The 27,745-nt window shown below is 35.3% G+C and overlaps 1 protein-coding gene across 4 annotated transcripts in view; it reads right to left on the reverse strand.

Annotated features, from left to right (window-relative positions):
- BBS9 (Bardet-Biedl syndrome 9) overlaps positions 1-27,745 on the reverse strand; it is a 291,720-nt gene that overhangs the window by 137,048 nt on the left and 126,927 nt on the right. For 3 of the 4 annotated variants that reach the window (XM_042043379.1, XM_042043378.1, XM_042043382.1), the window contains 2 exons: positions 26,977-27,159; positions 10,454-10,676 (listed from right to left, as the gene is read on the reverse strand). In XM_042043379.1, coding sequence (XP_041899313.1) covers positions 10,454-10,676; positions 26,977-27,159 — 406 coding nt within the window. Of the gene's footprint in view, positions 1-191; positions 258-10,453; positions 10,677-26,976; positions 27,160-27,745 lie in introns of those variants that run through there. The other variant, XM_042043380.1, reaches the window with a different exon arrangement.

A 27,745-nucleotide genomic window follows, 5' to 3' on the forward strand; every position in this document is an offset into this window, starting at 1 on the left:
AAAAGTCTGAAGTAATTGAAAAATCAGTTCTGCATGTAAAAAATATGAAATTTTCACTAGGTTTAGATTTATTGGACTCCTTTATGGTAATGTGGAAGAGCAAATACACTGGAAATAGTGTTAGTGATGTACATATAGTTTTACACCGTTCATTCACCACAGAGTTCCACAGACTCATACATGTTACTTACCCTGCCTACACAATAGAAATTATGAAATCAGTCCCACATATACAAACACCTTCATTTTAATGTGACCTGAACATTAAGGGGAAAAAAAAAAAAAAAAACATTAATACCTTTATTGCCCAAGTGGGTTTTTTTATTATTTTTAAATTTTTTTTAACTGAAGACCAAACAGACCTTCAAAAGCTGTAAGACAAATTCAATGATAACATACACAAAAAAAATAATTATTCAAATGACTATCTCATTCTGGGCACACTTGCTCAGTTTATAATAATGTAACACTAGCAATTTCAGCTAAGGTGCACCCAATTTATGGCAGCATAAGAGAATAGTCAGGTTTACTCAACCTAAACATGCCAGAAAATCAAGAATAGAACCAAATGCAAAATAAGTGCTTGTGGTACCTAAAATAATGGCCACAACATCTCCTGACATGTGAACAGTTGCATCTCTGCTGACTGAAGGATGCTACTTCCAGCCAGAAGAAACTAAGTCATTATACTTGACATATCCTGCTTCATCCCTCTGTACTATCTCTCACTTGCTAACTTTTTGTCGATGGATAATTTGCCATGGTTGCACTTATGAAAAGTAGACAGTCCCGGTAATTTTTTGGTGGTCTTGTCCAGATAGGGACTGGAAAGGAAAAGTAATGTCATCCAAACTGCAGCGCTAATTATGGTCTTCAAATGCCTACAGCTCATGCACAAATACCAGTGCGCTTCATCATATAAGCTGTTCTCATAGGCTGTTCTTCAAATATCACAGCATAGGAAAGCTTAGAGGAACCAAAATATCTGGTAAGTGGAAATCCAAAGACTGACTAGACGTACAAGACTAGGTCTACATTAATATCATACCTGAAATAAAATTATTGTGCTACATTATTAAAGTTTGGCTTTATTTTTTAAAAAATGACATAATTTTTGCAGCCTCTTAAAATAACTATCCAGGTTTTAGCTTTGCTTTTTTTTACCTGCTACTATTGAATCTTCCGAAATGGAAGGTCAGAGACTGTACACTTTCTCCATTAGCAATACTTTTTCTATAGTTTTGAACAATTACCTTATTAACATGGATTTTAGAAGTTTATTTTTGCTTGTGGTCTCTAAAGGTTTCAAACAACACAGAAAATAAAGTCCAGTGACAAGCAAGGTCATTAGGGGAAATTTTTTCAACTGACAATTATTTTCACCAAAAGCTTACCTCAACATTATGAATCATTTGTGACCACTTATACCTAAGTAGGACATATTAAAATTTAATGGATTTCAACGCAAAGAGCCAGCAATGGAATCGTGCACACCAAGGCACTAATGTGTTGATCCGAACTGTACTTAGTTGAGGCAAGTTGGAATTGCAATGCTGCCAACTAAATTTCATAGTACCACAAATGAATGAATCCCATATCTCAAGAGGGATTTCTTTTTTATTCATTATGCATGACATTTTCCTCTTTAAATTATTCATTTTTTAAAAAATGTTATTGCTTTAGCCTTCTTAACCTTTGTACTCTTTCCCCCTGTGGTTTTTGCCAGCTGTAATATCAATCGAGGAGGGGAGATGTTCTAAACAACATAATAAAAACCTTTTCACAACCCTACACAAAAATGTGTCCTGTTACTCTTCCATCTTATTTTGCCCCTTTTCACAACAGTGGAACTTGAAATGCCCTGGAAAAAAAAAGCATATATTTTCTATCAGTGCCTTCATTCCAATTAAAAAAAAAATTCCAGTGCTTTACTACTATTTATATAATCCCTGAAAATTAACCACTTGGAGAGCTATCATTTGAGTCCTGCAGGGTGATGAAAGTTGACTAAGTGAATTAAAATTAAAGACCACCTTAGACATTGTTCACTGCTTTCTTCCCACATCTGATATTCAGATTTCCACTTTTCAGTGTGCTTGCCTGAACTGAGCCAAATGATGTAAGAACAGGCTGCAATGTGTTAGGCTCACCACAATCTATTAATCTGTAATCTGTGTTTTATCAGTAAAACACCTAAATTGAAGCGTACGTAGGAGCTACAACACCAGACTGCACAGCATATTTGAACTCTGTTTATACACAGGGAATATACCTTGGGAATGACACTTATTTTCTGCATAGTTCAATTTTCCTTTCCACATAATAAACGACCAAAATTACTAAAACAATAGAAATAAAAGTTTTAAAGAGCTAAGGAAGTTACAATGGAAAGAAATTACAGAGAGTAATGATCCACATCAGAGAGCCAAACAATCAAGTTTCTGGCTCCACTAAATTTTCTTAAGCTTTTCTTAAGCAACCACAAAAACTTGTTGCTGTAAGCTCTCCCAAAATTCTCCCTAATGACTTGCTACTCCCCTTCCTTTTCACTAAATCAGCTTTATGGGGCAAGGGACATATTTTAGTCTCAAAAATAAAACAATTAGTTTAAAATGTTTGATATATTACTATTCACTCATTTCTAGGCTTTTATATTAAGATAGAACTGTTCATCGTGAACAGCTGATAATTTTCTGAAAAAATATTTTAAACATGAAGAAATAGAAGTCAAATTAAAGCTGCAGCACTGTATCATGTTCCATTATATACTATATCGTGTCTCATTGTTAGCTGACCCAACACAGTTTAACAGGAGTGCATGACAATGCTAAAGGCTGTAAGAGTCAGAGCAACTTCTTTGCTCTTATCATTCTCATGTGATTATCATTGCAATTAGATGGAGAGAAGGCAGCTAGCTATGTTTAAACTGGCACAACAGCTCAGCCATGCAGAGCTGCACAAATTGGACACAGAAGTACACAATGATCGCAGTGTTTATGGATTTAGTATCTGTTACACCTTTGGCAAGCCTTGTTAAAATCTCCTTGCCTGACAGACCCAGACTGGTACCACCAGGACTTTCCCTGCGGTTACTGCTTTGGGAGACCCAATTGACAGCTGATCAGAAAAGGTCTTCCTACCCTTTTGTTGCTACCTCTCTCTGTCAGAGTCATTTACTCCCTTGGGTGGCTAGTGCTGGGGTTACTTGCTCCAACTATCACAGTGAAGGGACTGTGCATGGAGTTGCATGGACATCAAAGGGCACAGGATGGACAAGGAAACCGGTGAAGCGCAATGTAGGGAGGAGATATACAGAAAATAATTGAGGAAAACCAAAGGGGAAAAAAAAATTAATCAGAGCCATACTGGTAGCCTTACTAGAAGGAAGAACTAAAAGGAGAAGACAGAAAGTACACATTTTACCAAATGTTTGTTTGCCTTAAGGCAGTGTGCAAAATACGGGAGTTTCAAAAAGACTTATACAGTGATGATGGATCAGTTTGGGTTTCAATGCAAGTAGTACACAAGTTCCTAACCTGCAAACATACATTAACTTTCAAAACAGGTAAATGCAAGTTTTGAGCACTTAAGAAAATGAAGAATAATGAATGCAATACTTCAGTGACACATAGCTATACTCCATATACATACATTAAATAAATTTAGCCAGAAAATGTAAGAAAAATCTTACTGTCTTTCTGTTTAAATAAGGAGTTCAGTTTTATATTATCCATGAAAACAATACTTTTTCACTGTTCGTAAACAACTTACTTCCCTGGGAAATCCATAAAGTTATTTAATTGATCAATCTGTATGATTTTAAGGAAATTAGAAAAGATGAGTTAGAGTTTGCCTCACAATAGTTAAAGTCACTTAATGTCAGTTTCATATTTAAAGGCCTGTGCTAAGAATTCCCTAGGAATGAACTGACACAGTGTTTTGGGCAGTAAAAGCCTCCAGGTACATCTAAGAAAGAAGTCCTTAGCAAACTGATTTTCAAAGAGAAAAATGCACTATTATTAAGGCTTAGATTTCCTGAGTTCACAGATATATACCAATGTCCTTTAGACACTTTTGTAAATGCTACTTGAATGGAAGCAGGTAGGGAATAGCGGAAACAGGAGAGGAGCCCTATAATAAAGACGGGTAAAATGCTGAATCTAATTTGGTCAATGACCGCCAGTTTCATCAGTCAGTGCTGAACAGTGCTCAGGTCTACAAAATCCTTTCAAGTACTTTCAGCAGTCTTTGTGAATACTCTTCCTTACCTAGATTTAATAAGCAGTCCTAAAAAGCTTTATGAATACCCAATATATTGAAACTAAAATAGGAAAAAGAAATTTGAAAGCATTATTTTGAGGGTTTCTAAGGGAAAAAAAAAGTAGTTCAGTATTTTATTGCTATAGAAAGCATATGGAAAGTATCTTAAATGAGAATCGCACTTCATAATGGACCACAGTCTTCTGCAGAAATAAACACTGGACTTGTGTCATATCTATGAGAAAAACCCCATATTTTTATACACTTCTTTGCACCACCATGGGAGGCTACACAAAACTGACAACATATCGTGATCTCAAGCTCACAATACTTTACAGGAAAATATCTCAAACCATGCTCTGTCAGCCTCACATGATTTTTATAAATATCTGCCAGTGGTTCAAAAGCACTGTTTTGGCCTCAGGGCCAACTTCTGTATCTGTGCCTTTTTCAGGCTACTTGAAATTCAAACTACATGATTCTAACTTCTCCAGGGAAAAAAAAGTTACTGTAATTGCTACCAAGATAACATTACAAACACAGACTGGAACCTCTGTGAGTACAAACAGAAGCCACTACATTTTTCAAGATATTCTGCATTTAAATCTATTAAAGTTGGAGAATACCTGACTTATACTGCATGTTCCCTTCCCCTAATGACTAATGAAGAATTCATAATTAAGTGCCTAAGAGAGGAATTTGCAACTACAAAAATCCTATATCTTCACATCAAACTAACTAATACTAGTCTTTCTTTAGGTACACTCAGCACACTAAGAACTTGCAGCAATATTTATGTCTATTTCTTATATATAAATTAATACTGTTCTTCCAGGATCTCAAATCCACATGTTTTTCCTATTAGTACTAACATTCTCCCCAAGTTTAATAGCATGTAAACAGAGAGTTCCTTAAGGAATATGACACATTCTGTTGCATCCCAGCTTTCCAGTGAAGAAAACAGCTTTCAAATGGGCAGTATTCACTCACAAATACCACAACAGGATTTTGAAAACAGGTTTTTATAAGCTTGAGCAAGGAAAAGAAACCCTAGAAAAACTTCTGCCTTCTAAAGCATGAATATAGATTCTGGGTACGTATATATACTAAATGTGCTAAAGAACATTGCCTTTAAAGTTTGCATTTATCCATTCATAATCTAAATTACAGAAACATGACTATACAAAGTACAATTATAATCAACTTGATAAATTAAGAAACTATGAAAACAAAGTATCTACTCAAGTAAACACTACCATGCTGATTCTGTAAAAATACAGAATGGGAAACATCTGGTTAGGCAACAAATTTGTAGAAAATGGTCTTGAAATTGAGATAGGGCAGAGTACAGTACGATATAGTTCCTGCACAGATGAAAGGAGAAGCATTCTATTTTGGAAAACAAAGAGTAAAATTGAAAATCATCACCAAAAGACTGCGATAATATAGTCACAGTAAGTATAAAAGAAAAGTTACTGAAGGAATGTACCAAAAATATTCCAAAGTTTTAAACAATTAAAAAACATCATTAATTGCCAGCTCCATTTTCAATATTCACAATAAAACACTGATTTGCAGGAAAAACAATGTACATCAAACATTGGGAAACCCTTCCAACAAGGACACTAAGCTACTATAAAAGTTATCAAGAGATACTGTTCAAGGCGTTTGAGAGTCCAGATAAACTTTGTTACTGATATCCAGGATCTGTTAACCCCATTGCAACACAAAGGCTGGCAGATGGGCAGTCGTCTTGCCTCCTAGCTCCAACTTTATATAAATTTCAAATATTACACTTAGACAAAACTATTTGTAAGTCCTATTTCCTGGATGCAAAATACTCATCCTTTTCCTTGTAATTTCAGTTCTAAAGATTCAGCCATCTGGGAAGATGACAGTCTTTGGCATTCCACAGATTTCAGTGATGGAGCTCAGTAATTGACTTTCTGGTTAAATAATATTTTCTCTACTGCTCCAGTTATATTCAACTACATAAGTAAATCATGCTAAAGCACAGTATAATGATCTCCTAATGAAGCCAAGAGATAAAAAATACTGAAGTTGAGTTGAGAAAACAAGGCAGAAGAAAAATGATGGTCTAAAGAAAAATAAAGTCCTTATTTAAATTTAAAAATCCTTGCTTGAACAAAGGCTTGAACTGATACAGGCGCTATTTGCACATCACATCAGGAACTATTATAGGAAAAGCAGGATCACACTCTAGTCGAAGAGAACTGAGCTTCCCAAAATATGGGTGAAGCGATATTGTAAACAGAGCTCCAATCAGACTGACATCTAAACAAGTCTTCAAAAAACCACAGTTAATACTCATCAAGGTTTTAAAAGCAATCCTGAAAAAGACACAGATATTATAAGAGGCCATTAAAAGCTACAGAATTAACTCACTGCAGGTCATCAGGATTTATGCTATAAATTCTCATTCCCATTTAACTCAATACATGACAATGTGGGTGGCCCACAGCACCTTTCCAAGCACTTCCCTGGCACTGACCCACACTTTGGGTTGGCACCACTCCCTTAACCCCTCATCATTCCTCTCATCCAGCCATTTATGCATTGCCAAAGGCAACACAGTACATGATATAGCTTGATGTGGTTTACAGTTATAATCATATTTAGCCAATGATACTGATTCAATTTTAATCACCCATATAAGAACATCTTACATACTGGAAAACTATCATGACCCCCCTTAAATTTCTCTTTATTTTTCCCTCAGAAGAAACAAAACTGAACTCTATTCAGTTTGTCTAGGTTTTCCTTAAATTGTGCTCCCCTGTGAATCCTGCTCACGAAGAATAGAAAGAAAGAATCATATCTCCTCATTAGAATTCATATGACTACAACCCAGAGTTGGAATTCACCTTTAGTGGGAACATATTGCTGTCTTTTATTCAGTTGCTGGTCCAATATAACACCCATGAGCCTATCCTATGGCAACAGTGCTTACAGAATTATTTCTCAAATTTTAGTTTGTCGGATTCTTACTTGCTAGAGTCCTTGGCTCTTGTCTCAACTGAAAACCATCTTAATAACTTTAGATCCTTCCTCTTATTTATCAAGATCAGCATTATTGCTCTCTCAATATGCCTGAAACTACTGCAAGCTTGTTGCAAAACCACAATTTTAACATTCGTGCCCATATTCCATCACTGAATCTATTAAAGAAAATAGTGAACAAAACCAGACCCAGGAGAGACCATGGTCTACCTCTAACATATAGTCTTGGGTTAACTACAAATACTGACAACTACTTTTGAAGGCATCTTTCAAATAGTTGCACACTTCTAATATAAAGAATATAAGATAATCATCAGCTTTTCAATGTGGCTTCAGGCAATTTCTCCAGATTTCAGGGTACACCATCATGAACATATTGAATATAACTCCTAGAAATTGAGCCTACTATTACAGTGCTGCAATACTAGAAGGGTCCTAGGCACTTTAAAAGAAATTTTCTAAAGTTGGTTGCTATGGAAAAAAGGGTTTTTTCATCATTAAGAAAAAGAAGTGGCTAAAGAAAAAGTGTCATTGAACAAAATCCTCAAGCTAATTCCAGTTACCCTAGTGAACAATTATGTGACCATCTTTCGCTTGGCTTGGAGTTTAAACATCCTGAAGAACTTTCCCCTACATTAACATCCAGTATTTAACCATAAATCCTCAGATACAAATATAATTCTCAGTCTCCCTCTCCACATATAGTTCTACCTCATTCTCCTCTACCTATTCCAGTCCTCTCCTTTAAGGGCTGGCAAAAGGAGTTCCTGTGTTTTCTCGGGATTATCAAAGAGCTCTTGACTCAACAGCATAGAGTTATTTTGTATACTGGTTTCCCTTTATAAGGCATCATTCTCAATTTCTTCCAAGTGTAGACCGAACAGGTGCTTTTAGCTGGACTCAACAGTGAGTCAAATTTTTTGATTGTCCCCACTAATAACACTGTTTTCACAGTGACAAGTGGTCTTGAGCACAGGAATTCATTTCTTTTAGGTAAATCTAACCAGGCAGATGAATTCCAGGAATGTACCTAGAGCACTCCAAATGCTAATGAAGAACCAGTACATGCACAGAGCTAGTTCTGAAACAGAAATTATACAAGTCATGTTGCCAGCCTCAACTCGTCCGTCCTGCAGATCTGCTTCTAACAGACCACATTACTTGCCAAGGTAGAGATGGCCAGAGAAAACATGAACAGGTGACAAGACAAACATGTTTAAAAAGTGTCAGTAAAACCTTTATTCTCAAAAAGAAGTTCCAAGTTTTCTCCAGTCCATTCAAAGACAAACACACACAGTTTCAAAATACACAGCACATCTTGTTGGAGAGTAACTACTTAAATACTAAGCTATTCTGAGCATTTGACAGAAGTATTTCTCTCTAATGAGCTTCTCCTCTAAATTAAGATGAAATTTTTTATTGTTGACCTCTTTCAAAAATTTTATTCTTTCAACAGTTAATGAGTAAATGCAAAGCCTATGAAGAGCAATATTTCTTCTAATTTTTTTTACAATATTTACAAATTTTACTCTTTTCCTAACAGAATTATAATCTAATTGCATAGTTCCCTGAATTCAATAACACTAGTCAACTGAATAGGAAGAAGTGAAGTTCCTTATTAAATCAATTCACCTTATTAGCTTAGGTGGAAAAAATTGAACTGCAGCTATGTATACCTTTCCAAAATTCTTAGAAGAAAAAACAATGGTTATATAATCAAAGTTCAACGAAAGAAATGCCCTTCACACATATTTTAGTCCTGCAAAGAAATACTAACAGAAATTTGTAGAGCCAATATGACACTTATTCTGCCTCACTTCCTTGCTTCACACGATTACAAGTCTGGTTCCAGGTATGGCAACAGTGTAACACTAAAGTAAAACCATATATGTATGTAGAATTTCTACCATTGCACGGTCTGAAGCTGTTTTACCAGATCCTTTATAGTAGCACATGCAAAGGAAGGCTGCACATAAGGACTTTTGAGCTGCTGAAACACTGCACACACCATCCATGTTATATTAAACAGGAACTTAATTATTCTTTATAATGTAAGAAAGCAAAATACTGATAATCAAGATACTGCCCTAACACAACTCCAATCTTTATCAAAAACCATATCCATGAAGCCAACATAATAAACTTCCAGCTTTAAGAATGATGAAAATATAAAATACAAACTTTTCCTTACAGATGTGAAGACTGCTGCAGGAGAAGGAAGGCACTGAGGTCCAAGACCATAGTGATACTATGGTTTAGGAGAGTATGAAGTTGAATGAACAGCCAATCCAAATTCAGAGCAGAAAGCTGGGAAAAAAATACCTGTTTCCAAGTCACCAGGAGTATCTGATGTTTACTAAGAGACTATCTATCTATCTACCTGTCTATCTATCTCACTGGAGGAAAACACAGGGAGAAAATGTTTTGCAACAGTACAAAGATGGTAAAATTCAGGCTCCACAGAAAAAGTGTGATGTTGCTCCTACCATTACTAAAAAGTAGCAATATAGAAAAGGACATGAATAAAATTTCCTTTTAAAACAGTAATTCCATGACATTCATGTAAATCATCGTGCACTGCAAAATCTTGGCCACATTCTTTTTCTATATGGGAAATATTACTCAACACATACTTAAATTAGTTTTATCTTCAATTTTGTGCTTTCTGTGAGGTATCACCCAGCCAACTAGTACCTTCTAAAGTTGCAGATTTTTTTTATTTAGTGTTATCACTACCTCGTGATTTATCATATGCATAGGCCATAAAGCCACTACTATAAATATATTAATTTCTTTACCAAGAAAGCATGAATTTTCACTCTTCCTTTTTTCCATCACATTAGACACATACACATGTACACATCCAATTGAAATGTGCAAAGAAATAAGTGATAAGAATTTCAGAGGTTAACAATGACCTTCTGGGTTTCATTTGCTGCATTACTGTGCATACTGTGTAAGAGCAACAGCAAGTGTTGAATAAAATGAGAAAAATCCCTCAGACTTAAAATTATCTTATTACCTAAGTCATTCTACTTGTCAGCAACACAACCAGTGTTTGGTTTCCACAATCAATGAAAAACAAACTGCCAAGAAAATAGAATGTTCAAAATTTTTTGTTTTAATATGCAAATAAACATTTTGGATTCTGAACATGCACTTCATGTCTTACCTGGCATGACAGCAGTTTGCTGAGTGACTGAATCTGTACTTAATGAAAGGCGACCGCCTTTGGCCAATCTATCACAGAAGAGGGTGATGTTCTTCTTCAGTCTGCTGGTATCTTTGGGCATGGACAACTGGCTGCTGAGAGTCAGGGCCTGCTCCTTGGAGCTCTTTGACAAACAAGTTCTTAACAAGTAAGAAACTGCAGCATCCACAGTTTCTTCCCAACCCTGCATTAGAGAAAAGGAAATTAAAAATTAGGTGAACTGTAATATGATATAGCATATTACAAATAAGGTAACAAATCATGGACTGAGAATTTTTAAATTATACTGATACATAAAATATTGTTTGGGGGTTAATGAGTGTCATGAACACCCAACTTCAACTTGTACAAGCAAAAACTGAAAAAACAAACTTGTTCCAATATTGAAGTCGACAGAGAAATCTAATTTCAATAATAGCAATGTATGGACAGTTAAATTTAACTAGAACAGTTAAATTCAGTCATTGCATTAACAACTGAAAACTAGAAATTCTTGGTTGTGACATTTAAAATTGAGAACAGAATGGAGCTATAAATAAAAGCATAATACATAGTATATAACATTATGATGATGATACATCATGGCCAGGAAAAAAATATGTATACAATTATACATTTCTTGGAATCACAGTCTAAGATTCTCCTAACATGCCAATAGCAGAGAACATAATGACTACAACCCAAAGCTAGAGATATTCAGTACCCATTTATCAGATCTATTAACCTTAAGTTATGAGCACAGGTGTGTCAGTGCTGTGATGAACAGAGAGTGATTTCAGCATAGTGTCAACCATTTATGAAAGACCAGCTTAGTAATCACTTCAGTTAAAACAAACAACACTCAGTAAAAGCGAGTAAGTTTCTTTTCACTAAGCACCTTGAATAGCACATTTAAAAATTAGCTTTGAGTCTGTAATCTGTACTGTGGTTTTCAGTGACACAAACAAATCAAAGACATTCCTTTAAGGAAGAATCCTGGACAGCAAAAGTCCTACTGTTTGTGGCAAGATTTTTAGGTTAATGCATAAAATCTAACATATGACATCTATCTCATTTTTGCAGTATGACATGCAGATTGATTCCACTTGATGCATCCTGTAATCTTAAATTACACTCTGTGATGAGCCTATGTGATTAATCCAAAGCATCTATAATTAATGAACCTGCGAGACAGTCACAAAGCTTTCTCATGTCTTTTCACTAGCATCTTGCAGAGCTTGGATAGAGTTAGCAACTAATATAAAGGGCTTTGTGGTCTGCTAACTTCATAACTCATAATATTGCTTAGTATTCAGCCACCTGTAAGTAAGTTCTATGTATGTGCTGCGTACATGTACAGGAACGTATATTCAATCACTGTAGTATTAGTGTCTGCTCTCTCCATGCTGCTAATTGATTGGGACTTATTTTGGCAAAAGTCTCTATTCACTTTAGAAATCTTGACATGACAGTCCAGAATCACCCAGCTCTACCTGCCGCCAAACTAGCAGAAGCTAACACCAAGCTTGCTCTTTACGTGGCAAGTACTCAGAAAAGAAAACTCAGGTATCCAGTTGTAGTTAATACAAACCCAGAGTCTTCTTGTTTTTAAGCTCTTTCTCATGATGTGTTCTACATGATTGAAAACACTCAGCTGAACAGCAAAATCACCTACCTATGCAAATTTCCATGACTCAGTAAGTGTAACATTTGAAAGAATGATGGTGTCAACCCTGCCATAGTCCACTGAGCAAATAAGGTTTATGGATTTCTTCAGTTAAATATATAATGGCTTTTGTGAAGGATACCACTTTTAACACAGAGAATCAAAGGCCACCCTTCCTGATCTTGTGAAATTCCTAAGAACAGATCCAGGGCAGATGCTTACTAGTGGTCAAGTATACCACTGAGACCACACAGTCATATGCACTTCATCCTTGTCCAAACATACCCTATACTGAGTGTCCTGGAAATGTGATGTGTGTGTATAAAATATTTACATTTTGCAGAGGAACAGGATCACCTAGTGAGGTTTTCTTAGTCAATATCTGCCTTTCTGACTTCATAAAAACAACATTAACCTATTATCTTATCTGGATTTGTCCCCCACAAAAGCCACACATAAATTAGAAAAATCATGCCAATCGATCAATCAATCAATCAATGCTGTGGTAGCTTAACATTTTTCAAATATTCTAGAAAGAGTCCATTAGAATGCAATGCATCCACTGACCTGTGATGGTGACAGGAAATCATCCATTCTGCAGCCAATTTAAAGAGGTTAATGAGCTGGTAAATGCTGTCTACGTTCCCACATACTGGGCAATGAAACTTAATATGTACAAAGCACCAAAAACAGCCAAGCCAGCCACTCCTAATTATACTACAAATCATGAAAAATAAGACAACATAAACATAAGAATCTTGAGTTTCACTAAAAGACAAAGAAACACATGATTAACTGTTGTCAGCATACAGTAGCTGAGAAGCTGGCCAATATGTCTCTCCAAATAAGTTGTAAAAACTCAGGCAAAAGCATTTAAATAAAAGCACTGAATTACAAGCTAACAAAAGTCAGGAAATTAAAAGTGGCTAGTATTCTGTCCTTGGCTCACACAGGTATGTTTTACTTTATACCACAGCCTTAACATTTTCCAACCCTTGTTCTTGTATTTCATTTCCATGTAAAACTAGTTTCTCAGTAGACCATAAAACTATCTTCTCCAATTCAAGGTCTGTTGACCTAGTAAGTCCAGTCAAATCTAAAGCAGCCTTTATGATTAATGAAAGAGTACATAAAAGCTACCTCTAAATGAAAAAAAACTTGATGGAAACTGTTCAGGTGATTTTGTACAACTAAGAATTAATGGCTGCAAATAGGGCTGCATTTGTCAGTAATTTTTATTGGTGCAAGGGGATAATTGAAGGAACAAGAAAAATTCTCCACATGTTAAAAAAGCTGAAAGATGTTTGAAAATAAAAGTATTCTCCTCTATAGCCCACACTGCAGAATGATTCTACTGCCACAGTTGTAATATTCATTAGTGGCTTTTTGTGTAGTATTCTGCATATTTGAGGACTGAAAGGCACACCTTCAGCAGGAGTGTGATGCCAGTAATCCGTCATTCTATTACCAGCAAGCATTGCCGTGATTGTGACAATAAATGTCAGTCAAGACTCACAAAAAGAGGCATTATTAAACCATCCAAATTCTTCATATAATTCAGATAGATATGAAAAATACTTAATTCATCAATTTTACTTTTTCACTTGGAAAGGCTGGGCTTCATATTTTGCATATATACATTATTATTTTTCTCTTTTAGGTAGTAGGTAGAGATTGGCACTTTCTTTTAACCAAATCAAATACATTGCAGGAGTCTGAAAACCAAATGTTTTCAGACATTAGATTTAGACACTAGTATTTGTGATACTAGCACAGCTAATATTATATTAGTAGACATCACTGGTATTCCACACAAATTGCCACGAAGGATCCTTAGGTGTCTCTGAGTGTGACCATAATTATACATTCAATCTCACTTTGCCTTAAGGCTTCATCCAGAGTACCTTGTTTGTCGTCTGACACTTGACTGCAAGAGCCCACTCCCCAAGAGTTTAGCTGGTCAAAAACAGAGTCAACTAGACATAGATAAGGGCAGGATCTGAGAGAAGGATTTCCATAGGCAAAAGTCTGAGATAGGGCCTGTTGTCAGATTCAGTAGGTTTACTCATATAGTGTCACTCCTTAACACATTTAAACAGTTAGTATAATTCAGAGATCTACAAATGAGTACTATTTGTCTTAAGTGCAAATAAATCATTCTAACAGCATATCAGTCAAACTTGAACAAGATTCCTAAGTTGTGTGCATAAGCCAGATAAGTATTTGACTGTGTATCTTTTACTTTGAAAGCCTTTATCTTTATTAATAATATTCCTAAGTCATCTTCTGAGCTGCCTATGATGTAATTTATCCTGGAGTGACAATCAAGGCAGTTCAAATTCAAATGCAATGTGAAATATACTGCAGAAACTATGCAAAATTGGTGCCAGCCAAATTATGGGAATTCTGACAGCTGTTAACTCAGGAATTTGCCAGGCTATATCTTGTTTCTTTATTTTAGACATAATAGTGATTTCATCAGCTTTCAAAAATGCTAGAATACTTGAAAGTTCACCACATGAATGACAATCCTGGCATTTATGCTTATCTCAACCACCAAAGAAGAGTTTTCTGTATCTGAAAGCCTTGTATATGTTAATTCACAAGAAACACCAGCCATGTGTCTCTCAGCACTTTGCTTTTAGAGCAATTAAAAAGAATTATCTTATTCTTACATATACAAACCAGTAATCCACTAACCCATGGCTACCAAACTGGTAATCTCCAACACAGGCACAGACCACCAGCAAATTTGGCCAAGTATTCACTGTGCTACCAGTCTTCCTAACCCATATTCTTCAAGCATATTCTATATTTCTAACTGATCTATTTGTCTCAAAGAGGAGATAACAGCCACAGAAGCCATAAAGTAGGCATACAACATTTGTGTGTGCTGTCAGAAATGGAAATGACAAACCTTCCTTGTGCATGTCCCTGAAAAATTACTGCTAAAAAAGAATTGATAAAGCCTTTAGGGAGACCTTTTGAAAAGAATTGGAATAAAAGAAAAGAAAAAGACAACCCAATAGACTCAATATTTATTTAGCACTCAGAAAAAAGTGCAGCAAAATATTACTGAAGTCTTAATGTATGACATTTGAACAGTGTCAAGAGACAGTATATTTTTTAAGGAAAGGTTTTCTAAGAAAAAAATATTCTTGGTTGAAGAATTATCCTTGTAATAACATAAAACCAGTTTTCTTTAACATAATGCATTAGAAACACCAGTCACAGATTATCTGGAATCTTCTACAATTCAATTTTGCATTTAAACAAAAAAAAAAAAAAATCAAAGCAAAAGCACCTCCACATATATAAAAACCAAAAACCTACCCCTGGGATAACTGAAAAACAGGGAACTGGCAAAATCCTACAGACTAGCGGAATTCAAGTCTGATGAAAATCCAGACACATGAGTCAAGCTTAAATACATTCCAAATCTATTCAGTGCCTAAGAAGGATGTGTATTGAGCACACAATAGAAAAATCACAACTGAAGTTCTTATAATAAACCTGCTCTCTCTAGTCATATCTTTCTTTAAATCATTTATGATGCATAATGTTCATAATATTAACTGATCTGATTTTGATTTCTACTGTCATTTAAAGAAATTCAGTTCTAGTAGGAATTTGCAGACTGATAAAAACAATATCAAAGTGAGGATATACTTGAACATCCCAGACAAAGTAAAAGTCAGAACTATGAAAATGAAGAAAATTTGTATGACACATAGTTCTAGAAGAATAGTTCAAAACAGTAGATGAATAAGTTTCATTTTAAATCATGGAAACCATCCTTATTTCTGAGATGGTACTCTGAAGTCAACCTATTGTGAAGAGCTACATTATAAGCATTATAGACATTTAAATGTTATTAAGGGTTTGGACTCAGCAAATTTACCTACTCCAAACAAATTACAATTTACTTAAAACACAAGAAACAAGAGCCAAACAAGGGACAAAAGAAAATTCAAAAACCCAGAGAAGTACAAGGTAACATCTTGATAACTCCTAACAAAATATGAGCAGTCAAATTCTGTAGAGATCCTGACACAATAGATATTTAAGGTAAAAGCTTAAACAGTCTGTGAAGAACAACAAATAAAAGACTACAGAAAGTAATCAAGACTTGTAAGGGAAAGTGTATGAGATGTCTTTACAATATTTATCGAACTGGTCCAGGTATAGCAAAACAGATTTGTAGAGAGTTATTTAATATTAAGTATTTATGCCAACAACTATTTTCCAACTACTTCAGAACATCTAATTCAAATATTAGTCTCTCACATTTTGAGGTCAATAGACTGCAAAAATCAGATTTAGCAAAAATCCTTTGTGAATAAAGCGGGTTCATGTAAAAGTCTGTCACAGACACACTTGTAATTCCTGCACAGCTGTGCTGTAATTGCCAGTCATAACAGAAACAGCAACTTTATCTGTTCAATGTAGAAATATTTATTTAATAGTAACTCCAGCAGCATAAGCAACTCTCTACAAGAGCTTCTCATTTTGAGTCCTACTTGGTAAACATACAGTGATAGCCTATGGCAACTTCACCTGAGAAAAATCTCGATAACAGATTCTTTCCTGAAAAGTATACTTGCCATTTAAAAGTTTCTCTGGTATTTTTGTCCTCTGAAGTTCAATTCACAAACCACCAAACACTTCTGCATTAAATATAAATATAGCTTTTGGAGAACTCTATTCTGTGGACATTTAACTTTAGATCAAGATTTGCCAAACTCTCCTTCTATAGTGTTTTCAGTATGGAAAGAAAGTTAAAAATGTATATGGCTTAGTAATCAAAATAGTGTTTTTAAAACTATTTTATAGAATAGGTGATATTTTTCTTTCAGGAATGGTGCTCCTAAACTAACCTTCTGGAAAAATAAAAATGTAGAGGAGCAATATTAAAAGCAGTGGGTGTTTTAGAAATCTAGCAAAGTGAGCATTACTAAACAAAGGTTCTGAAAGCTGCATGCACTAAGAGGATGACCTCTATCTTCTGAGATTTTAATTTATTGTTCAAGTCCAATTCTGAGCAAAGTCCTGCTCACAGAAACAAGTTATGGTTATCAGCAGTTTTAAGGTTTTCTGTATTAATGAAACAACTGGTAACATGATTAAAGAGTGTATCACCTGTAAGAAAGCAAAGCTCCAGGTGGGGATCATAATTATAATATTTCTAATACTGCTTAATTCTTCCATGCTCTTGAGATTAGTAATTTACTCTCAGGAAAGTGCATGCTTCACCGAAAAATTACATACCAGGATGAATATAGATGATGGTTTCATTAGCTCCTCCACTAAAATTTAACCTCCGTATACTGCAGCCAAATTTCCATATGGGCTGCATCTTTTTGCACTGGATGTTCTTCATTTGCACAGAAAGACTTTCAAAATTAGGTTAAAATTAGAATCAGCTCAGTAGGCTTCTTCTTGACAAGTAAAGCATCTGTGCGAATCAACTCTTCTTTCAAATTGTCTCGTATCTAGAAATTGGAGCATTACAGAGTGTTTCCTAACACCTGGTGTGTTGGACTTTTTTTTGGACAACAGTGGTCTTTTACGAGTGGATAAGAGGCAGGGAAAAGAGCACATTTTTTCAACAGATAAATTCTAACTATATAATTCTACAGTTATTCATCTAGCAATGCTTATTTATTGTAATATAAATGCATCCTGTTTGGAATAGCAAAAGTTCACACACTTCATTTGTTTCTGTAGACACTATTCCTGAATCCTGAATTTTTTAGGGATTTTTTTCATCTTAATTTTCTTTTTAACTTGACTTCTTATGACCACTGATCCCTTCTGGGAACTGATGAAAGAAACTCTTGTAGTACTACATGAGTGGAGTGACTTGACTTCTTTTGTTGCCAGCTTCAGAAGCCTGTTGTTTTGATTTTTAGCACTGAAACCATCTAACGCTTCATCTTTCTTTTCCTCAGTAACTTTTCACCAGTTAGTTAGGAAAACTGAGGTGCTGTTTGGGTCTTGCAGATGTTGTCAAAGCTGTCTGCAGGCAAGAAAACACACCAGGAGTTGTGCATCTTGCTGAAGAATGCTACACATCCAGCAGCAGGTCTGCAATGAACTCTAGGTCCATTTAGGTCCAGCAAGACAATTTTTGATATGGGGAAGAGGAATTGGACCTTGTTATACTCAGCCTGGAGAAAAAAAGTAGATAAAACACATGCTAAAACAAGATTATTGAAACTTCTCCTTGCATCTCAGCCCATATTCCATTTTTATATCACTGATATTCTTGAAGAGGAAATTTTCATCTTTCGCTATTATCTTTCTTATTAGGTTACCAATACAATATGCCATGAAACACTGACAAATGAGATTGTGTTTCCAAAACCTGTGAAATATGGAACCACACACACTCAAATATTTTTATCTGGGAAAAAAACCAAAAAGCTCGTCATAAAGTTTGTTTCCTATTTAAATTCTCACATTACTTTAGATCTATGCACCAGTATCATTAAACTCAGTTCTGTTGCCTCAAACTGTGGAATTTCTATTCTCCCAAGATGCACAGGTGAGTCCAAAGAGGATAGTGGTAAACTGGACTTGCATGTTTACTTGGATAGCCAACTTTCAAATTTATGGTAGGGGGTTTCTTTTGGGCTTTTTCTTAAGACAGTATCTTCAGCAAAGTTCATTAACTCCTCCTCCTCTATAGATTTGATTTATAAGTTGTTTTACTTTTGAAGTATCTAAACCATATTTTTGGCTTTATCAAACTTTCATTTCATTGAAAAAGCCAGGAGATTATGAAGGACATTAATTATGCAACCTTTATGTACCTTTAATCTGGCCTATTTTAATGTAAAGTGAGTCAGTCACTACCTGTGCTAATATGAGAGAATACTGGTATATCATTCTTAATCTAGGAATTAAGACAAAGCATCTTACCATTAACTAAACAAAAAAAAATTCCATCTGAAAAAATGACTATTCTGAAAATCATGGTAAAAAAATGTGAGTTTTTTTCTGGGATCTTGTAACAAGATGAAAAATTCATGTGACATCTTCTGTATGACTTCCCTATCTACCTATCTCTATCTATCTGTGTGACATGATAACTTTGTAAATTCCAGTAAACCAATTATACAACAGCACAACATGCGAACAATAGCTATAGGCTATCTAGTAGTGACCAAAAAACGCTACATGATTGCAACATAGAACCAAGAACAGCCATCAACAACTTCAGAACCAAAAGCAGTCTCATCACAACTGGTTCCTCCCACTTCCCCCAAAAACCAAATATTAGCGTAGTGATTAGATTTTGATACACCCTCTCAGAAACATTTCTGACCATGAGATATAAGGAAAATGATTAATTTAGCTGCATACCATTGGCACGTGTTCAATATAAACAGAGAGCTTCATAAAATTATTGGGAGTAATTCATTTTCTCAGAAAATCCCATGATGTATGGTTAGATACAATGGTACTAATATAGCACTACAGTACTTATAATAAAAGTATCATAGCTTTGAACTGATGCCAGACAATTAGAAAGTAAAACCAACAATAAATATGCAACTTTTAATTCTATAAACCCTGTCCTATTAGGTAACATAAAGGTCATACTCTAATGATGCTGAAATAGGTTCATTGTTTCAGTATATAAGCAATTCCATCAGAATTTTACAATCAATCATAAATCACATTACATTTCTAATATATACTACAGAATCATAGAACGGTTTGGGTTGGAAGGGACTTTCAAGGTCCTCCAGTTCACAGGCAGGGACAACTTCCAGCAGACCAGGTTGCTAAAAGCCCCATCCAAGCTGGCCTTGAACACTTCCATGGATGAGGGGGACACAACCTGTTCTAGTGCATCAAGACCCTTATAGCAAGGAATTATTTCCTATTATCTAACCTAAACCTACCCTCCTTCAATTTAAGGCCATTCCCCCTTGACCTAACACTACCTGCCCTCTCTATCCTTCTTGTAAACCCTTTTACTGGAAGGCTGCTTAGCAGGAGTCTGAGGATCTTTCAATTAAGACACAATATCAAGGGAATTCTCCACTGACAATATACTTCTTTAAAAGAAAAAAGAAAACAAAAGCAAAAGAGCCACTGATTATATATATTGAGTGTTAAGACCCTTTGTTGAACAACGTTGCTGCAATCACTGTAATGCATCACTCTTGTCATTAAGCAGTTTAGATGACAACTGATCTGAACTCCTGGTATGCACCACATACTCAGTAATTACCACTACACTAAAATAGCTCTTTGTACCTGAACTAGACAGATCACCCTAACAAAGAGAAAGTTTAGAGGTCCCCAATCACAATATTACATAAAGAAAGACGTCTGATAACAGAAGCTTCTTTAATTTATCAAACAAAGAGTACATCTCTTGGGATAACTGAGGTACTTTGCAGGGTATCCAAATTACTTTAAAAGGAGGTGATATATGCTGGAAGCAAACTAATCAAAGCAGAACACAGTTCTGCCTTGACTAATTTACACCAAGAAATAAGATCCCTAAGTAGGCCTTTGCTTGCAACAGAGACAGCACACTGGAAATTAACTTCAGGATCTCCAGTACCAGCAGAAAAAATAACATGAATGCTCTAGTTAAAATTAATTCTCTAAGCTTTTTAATTAAAATACATCTAACCAATAGATATGCCAGATTCTCCATCTGCATAAGGTTTTTACCAAGGTTGAATGCCTGTTCTGAGCTTGATACAATTTTCAGGGCATACAATTAAACAGGACAAGAATACTACAATTTTTTCTGTCCTTTGAACTTTTACAATTCATAATGCATACCAAACTATTTCTGCATAATTTTGTTTAAATCAATTTTATGCCATCTGGAAGAAATAGAGAAAGCTTTATTTTTTGAAAACCATTACTATCGGAAACCACCAGAAGCAGCCTGTTAAAAAAATTAGTCTTACAGCCCCTTCTTATCTAACACCAACAAAAACAGCAAATGAAAAAAAATTTGAAAATACAATTGGGCATAGCTCCTTCTGGTAGTCTTTTGAAGTGGAAAGCATCAGATAAAGTTATATTATAGATTTTAATTAATCCATAGACATTTCCAACAGACCACATTAAGCATTGCTTTCTCAGACCAACAGAATATTGCCACTTTTCTATTCTACCCAGAGAATTCACTGTGAGGAATCACATGAATTTAGCTACAGATGAAGATCACTAGATAGAGGTGCAATTTGTCTTCAACTTGCTGTTGTTGCCGTAACCCACTGTCTTCTCAGCAAATAAAATTAACTGCATGAAGAAAATACCAGACGCTTACAGGAACTGTGACAGTGCTTAAGTAGTGGTAAGACTACCTCTTTGGTCTTCAAATTCCCTCTTTCATCCAAGTTACTTAACATTTGATCTTTCATTTTTAGACATTCCAACATTGTTAAATAATCAATCAGTTTGAAACTCTGCTTTTAAGGATCACAAATAAAAGTAGAAACAGTTGCAGTAACTTAGTGGCTTTGCAACCAGCTGTCCTTCTCTCCACCTGCTCATATTAAGAGCAACTGAAAGAGCTGGGGTTATTTAGCCTGGAGAAAAGAAGGTTCAGGGAAGACCTTGCCATGCTCTTCACCTCCCTGAAAGGAAGGTGTAGCCAGGTCGGGGGGTAGCCTCCTCTCCCAGGCAACCAGCAACAGGACAAGATAACACAGTCTCAAGCTGCACCAGGGGAGGTTCAGGTTGGACATAGGAATGGGGTGCCCAGGGAGGTGGTGGAGTCACCATCCCTGGAGGTGTTCAGGAAATGACTGGATGTGGAAAGGTTGTACTCCATGATCTTGGAAGTCTTTTCCAACCTTAATGTTTTTATGATTCTAGTTACTGCTGGTGTACTCTGGTCCTCTTGAAAGCAGGCTAGCAGAAAGAGCACTGATAATTTCCATATTAAAATATACAATAAAAGAATGTTCGAGGTACTTGAACCATGCTCTTCTCTTATTGTGCAGCTGGGTCACATACACACACATGAACAAAGGACATTGACAGGAACCACCCACCACTACTCCATTTCTAACCTTTCTCCCTAATACAGGACTTTTCCTGCCTAGGGAACAGCGGCAATCTCATTTCTTCACCTTCTTCCCCTCACTTGACAATCTTATGTTACCCTGAACCAAACTAAACTTCAGGCTGAGACTAGCCTTTTTTACTGAAAAATTATGGTGTTTACAGGGAAAAGCTGAAAGAGCCTTCCTTTTATTTTGGTGATTAAGGGTGTAAAATTTACTAGCTTTTTCCCCCTATTTCTTGTAGACTTAGATGCTTCGCTGTACCAGAAGAGTCTTTCTGAATGGTTCTGTTGCATGACATTGATTCAGATAGGAGGAAGACTTATTTATTAGTTTTGATAATTACAAAAAGTTAGTCAATGTCATTTAATGTAATTTTCTGAGCTGGAAAAAAGGCAACAAATTTCATGTGTTTTTCTGTCTGAAACTACTTACCTGCAGATGTATTATCCACCTTGTTTGTAAAAAGAAGGAGGGGAATAAATATAATATATCTGCTGTAAAGTTGCCTGTTCACAAAAATAAAGAATACAACCATATGGAAAACTGGTTCCAAGTTATCCATCATCACTGCCACTGTGGTGGCTTTGTGGGATTTTTTTGGCTTATTGGGTTTGGAGTGGGGTTTTTTGTTATGTTTAAGAAATTTTAACTAAAAGATAATTTGTACTAACCTACGGCAAACAAGAAAACATAAAATATTTCAGCCTATTTTTAAATATTTCAGTCTGGTACACAACTGTTGCTTTGCATTTAAAAAGTGATTACAATGACAAGTGGAATATAGAAAATATAAGGCACAAAAAAATAATTCCAGATGATTTGTACTGTGATCAAGAGCTAGGTTGGATTAATTACAAGAATTAAAGTGACAATTTCCAATAAATTCTAAAAATTAGCGTTCATAAAAATTACTCTTGCCAAAGATGCAATTATTAGCTCAAAGCTTCAAAAGTACTGGACATCACTGGAAAACTCAGAGAAAAATTTTTCTACTGCCAGTCATGACAGAATTAATCCCGCTGGAATTACAGAAATAACCTTACCTTTGATTTTGAGAATTTAGTCTCAGTAAAGGATTCTTTCCACAAAACAGTATTTTCTACATTACTCAAGAACTCTACAATAAAACCCATCTGCTATCATGCATAAAACCTAGCAGGCTATCTAGTCTTTCCCAAATTATCTTTTCTTTTTCTCATGATTTACATTCAGATCATCTTCTTACAGAAAGCAAAGACACTTTTGACAGTAACTCCTGTGACTTTTACGGGTACTTCATGAGTTTTTTCTGACACCATTTCTTTTTCATCATTGCCTTAAAGTATATTTTTCAACTTTATCTAATCAACACCGTGAAGTGGTAAATTTATAGTCCCTAACATAAGTCAATTACTGTAAATCATAGAGTCACTTAAAATATGCCTTTCACCCTCAGGCATATTTTTCTTCCAAATTACAACTTCAATAAAAACTCAAGATCTAATACAGACATTTACTTGGTTGGTGTGACTCCAAACATAAAGAGAGATGGAAATGTACTTCCTCAACACCGGTTTATAGCTGTTACTATTAACTATAGTAACGCAAAGGTGACTATGACAAGCAAGGGATGATTCTGAGCAATGAAGCACGTGTATGTCATTAGCTGGTAACATCAGGAGAACTATGAAAATATTTACTCTTCAGTAAAGTTGCTGTTGATGGCTGTACTGCCAAGGGCCCTCCATCAGTCTTAGAGTCAGAATGTTCATATCGAAAGATATTTTCCCTTTGTAATGTCTTAAACAAAGAAAGCATTAATACCTTACTGATCAGGCAAATGAGCCATCAGTCAATCCAGATGCCATGCAACCATTATATCAAAACTACCCCGTGCAGCATGAACCCTTTGAACCCTTTGAATTAGCCTGGACAAATTCCCTCCTTTCTCAAACGGATTTCCTATTGTAAAAATAGGCTTCATCACAAACTCAGCATTTTTCAAATATCTTTTTCTATCCAGAAAACTCAATATGGTAAAAGATAATCACTGAAAAACATCCCTTAGAAATTTTTTGTATTTTTTTTATTTCAGACTTTACAGTACTTCAAATTGCTGTCAGTCCCTGTTATAAGCTAATAAGAAATATTAGTCTTGAAGGACAGTGACCAACTCTCCTGAAAAAAATTAATTGTCTAACAAAATCTCTGGTGCATTATTAACATTATTAACAAATCATGGTTCCTTTGTCTCCAAAAGCACCCTAAAGTATTTTTCTACCATATATTTCAACAGATAGAAAAACACAGAACTCAAAACCAGCATACATTTGAAAGTATAGTTTGCATGCAGCTGTAACTGTGCTTTAAAATAATAATAATATATACTTCTATATTTTGAATACAGATTTTATTTTAGTCCCACAGTAAAAAACTACATTGGACAAAACCACACCTAACTTCCCTGCAACTACTTTTCTTCAGTTTTTGCATCAATTTCTTAGTGGCTTCATTAGTGGAAGAATTAGCTCATTTATCTCACTGAGACCTGAGAGATGTCATTCAATTTCTGATGTTATACTTCTACAACTGTGCAGCATTCATGAAAGAATCACTGAAAAAGGGGAAGGTCCCTGTATTTCTGACACTGAACCCTTTTAGTCAGTTTTATCAAAGCAGTGCAATTTAGCTGCTAGTTAGAAGTTTACTGCCAGAAACAAAACATTATGCCAAATATCTGTTATTTTCAGAAAATATGCAAGTTTGCAGTATTTCTTCCATTATATCTTTGTGGACAAGAAAACCCAAATTTTATATGTTCTTAGACAAAAGTTTGCAGCAACAGAAATCTTTTAGCAGTCTGAGAAAAAATGGTGACACAATGGGAATGCAGAATGCCACTTTCATATTTGCTAAATATCAAACTGAAGTGATTGCCAGGTCTAGAAAACAAGATACAATCTGTTCGAAATGAAATGGCATGTTTGAGAATAATGTTGATATTATGGTAAAAGAGGCATTTCTTTTTATGTTAATAGTGTATTCCAAACACTTCCCTTTTTTTAAGGAAGCACTTCCATAGTTTAACGCTCACAAGGCAGAAAATGTTCTGGAGATGTAGACTGCATCCAAACTGTCTTCTAACACATTCACTCCAAATAAAAATACAACAAACCATTACACTGGATTGTTTGAAGAGTAAATAAAAAAGTCTTCAGAGTATTTTCTTTCACCAGTGTTCCACTCGACTGCTTACAAGGAAACCTGAACACCAGCTAGGAGCTTCTGTATGTAAATATCATGGGTATGTCAGAAGATTTCCCCATTCCCTGCCGAAGCTTCTTAAATTACATTCACATTTCTGTGGTACCATAACAACTTCAATATGGCACATAATTCAGTATTTTGTAAGGGTTTTGTTTCTATTTCCACCTCCAGTTATTGTTGGTTTACATTTTTCATCCTGACTGCTCTGCAGGATATACATCCTTACAATGCTTATGCAAAGTCTTATAGCTTCAACATATATTGTTAACCACCATGTTAAAACCACATCAAGGTATATGCTGAAGCGATATCCTGCATTAGAGGATACACAACAAATTGTACCATATTTTATCAAAACTTGTGTCAAAGCAACCCAACTCCTGATGGCAAATAAAAAGTAGTCATGCAAAAAAATAGTGGGTTGGGCTTTTAGGAGATTCATAGGAAATTTCTTTGAATTCAATTCACGGGAATGCATGTTCCTCAATTGTGAAGCTTGATTTTCCAAATTTAAATGAGGACTAAATCCAAAAATAATCTCAACAAAACTGCTTTGCTTTGCCTGCTATGACTCAATATCATGTAAAATGCCAAAATAATTTTTGCCCCCCAGGTGGAAATGGCAAAAGATCCTAGATTCACTTGGAACCCAGCACAAGCTTTCTAAAAGACCACAAACCATTCTAAGTATTCTGGGTATGCACCAAAATCTGGATTCACTGTACACCACAAAAACATGAAAATTAAAATTAATGTGTACTTAAGATAACTCTTGAAACTAACTGGGGATCAACTCCTAATTAAGCTGAGAACATTCTTTAATTCAGCTAAAGCAGAGTTTAGCTGTGGACCTGTGGTGTGGATAAAAAACAGCATTATTTTTCTTCACAGACCATTCTCCAAATTTTATACACAATCTCACCTGGTCACACTCATTAAATAAAAACAGAATTAGCCAGACATCTACAGAATGCAGAACTATACAAAGCATGGTTTAGAATACAAGGACACTAACTATTCATAGTATTTTGTTTAGATAACTTTCATCCACTATACAAACCACTGTAAATACACTGAGGACAAAGTATGGCAAATGCTTAATAGATTAAATGTATACACTGTATTTGCTGTCTGGACCTGTCTGTATTTCATATTTCTATTGGAATGTGGACACGTATGCTATAGAGCATTTATATTAGTCTTCAAAAACTGGGTATATTATTCTGTTTGTCCTAACCACTGGACAGAAGGTAAAAATCAGCTAAATTTATGTGAGACCATCCTACCTCGCTTGGTAAGGAAAGGCTGAGCAGAATTTAACTGGTACCACCCATATCTTCTATTGAAACATTCTATAACCCACTCCTACTTTTCCATTTTCTTGTGAAATCCATGTAGCTTGCATCAAACACCTACTTAATAAGGCTACCTAAATAACTTCAAAAGACAGTCTTCAGCAAAGTACAAGGAGAAGTATGGACATTTAAAGGCTTAAAGCTCTGTGAATGAGCATTTTTCAAGCAGCTTTTACGGATTCTTACCAGCTCTTGTGTATCTTCTGCTAATGGCAAAAACGTAGCTTCCAAAATCGCAACTTGATCAGTGCTGAGCTTCTGCCACAAACTAATCAGCATAATCACCAGATGGGTGGCACTTTTCAACTTTGCAAATGCCTGGAACATGTTGGCTTGATTTTCTTCTGCTGCATCTGCTAGAGCTATTACCTGCAAAAATTACAAACATTTGTTAAATATAATTTTACCATCCGCGAACACTCAACACTGAAATTACCTTTGGCACACTCCTGTTTTCCTTTAGAAGATCCTGAGGAATTCTGTTTTCCATAAACACAAACCACAGAGTATTAAATGAGTTATCATTTATCTGGATTTTTCTTTTGCCTACCCAAGGCAATTTCAAGCCCATATGGCAACCGGATTAATCTATCTAGTACAATCAGTGTAGAAAGGATTTTGTTTAGAGCATATTTTTAAGGCATTCCTGAAATTAATCCCCATCATATCACATAATATGTGACAACAAACTAATTTTCAGGTTTATATCACACACTAATCTCCATATGACCAGCAAGCCTACTGTATTAATCAAAAACAACCCATTGATTTATGCTATCAAAAAGGCAGTATATTATTATTTCCATTGGAACATAGCTGCATCTGTTATTTTATTAACTCTCATGTCTCTCCATATTTTGCACTGGTTTCTTCAGCTTTTATGCCAAAACGTAAACATTATGGATCATGTATAAGGCAATATCACTTTACGTGCCAGACATTATGAAAGAATTTT

This window comes from Corvus kubaryi, unplaced genomic scaffold (assembly GCF_017639235.1).
Source record: "Corvus kubaryi isolate FWS band 111438036 unplaced genomic scaffold, C.kubaryi_AGA036_p1.0 37398, whole genome shotgun sequence".
Lineage (NCBI taxonomy): Eukaryota > Metazoa > Chordata > Aves > Passeriformes > Corvidae > Corvus > Corvus kubaryi.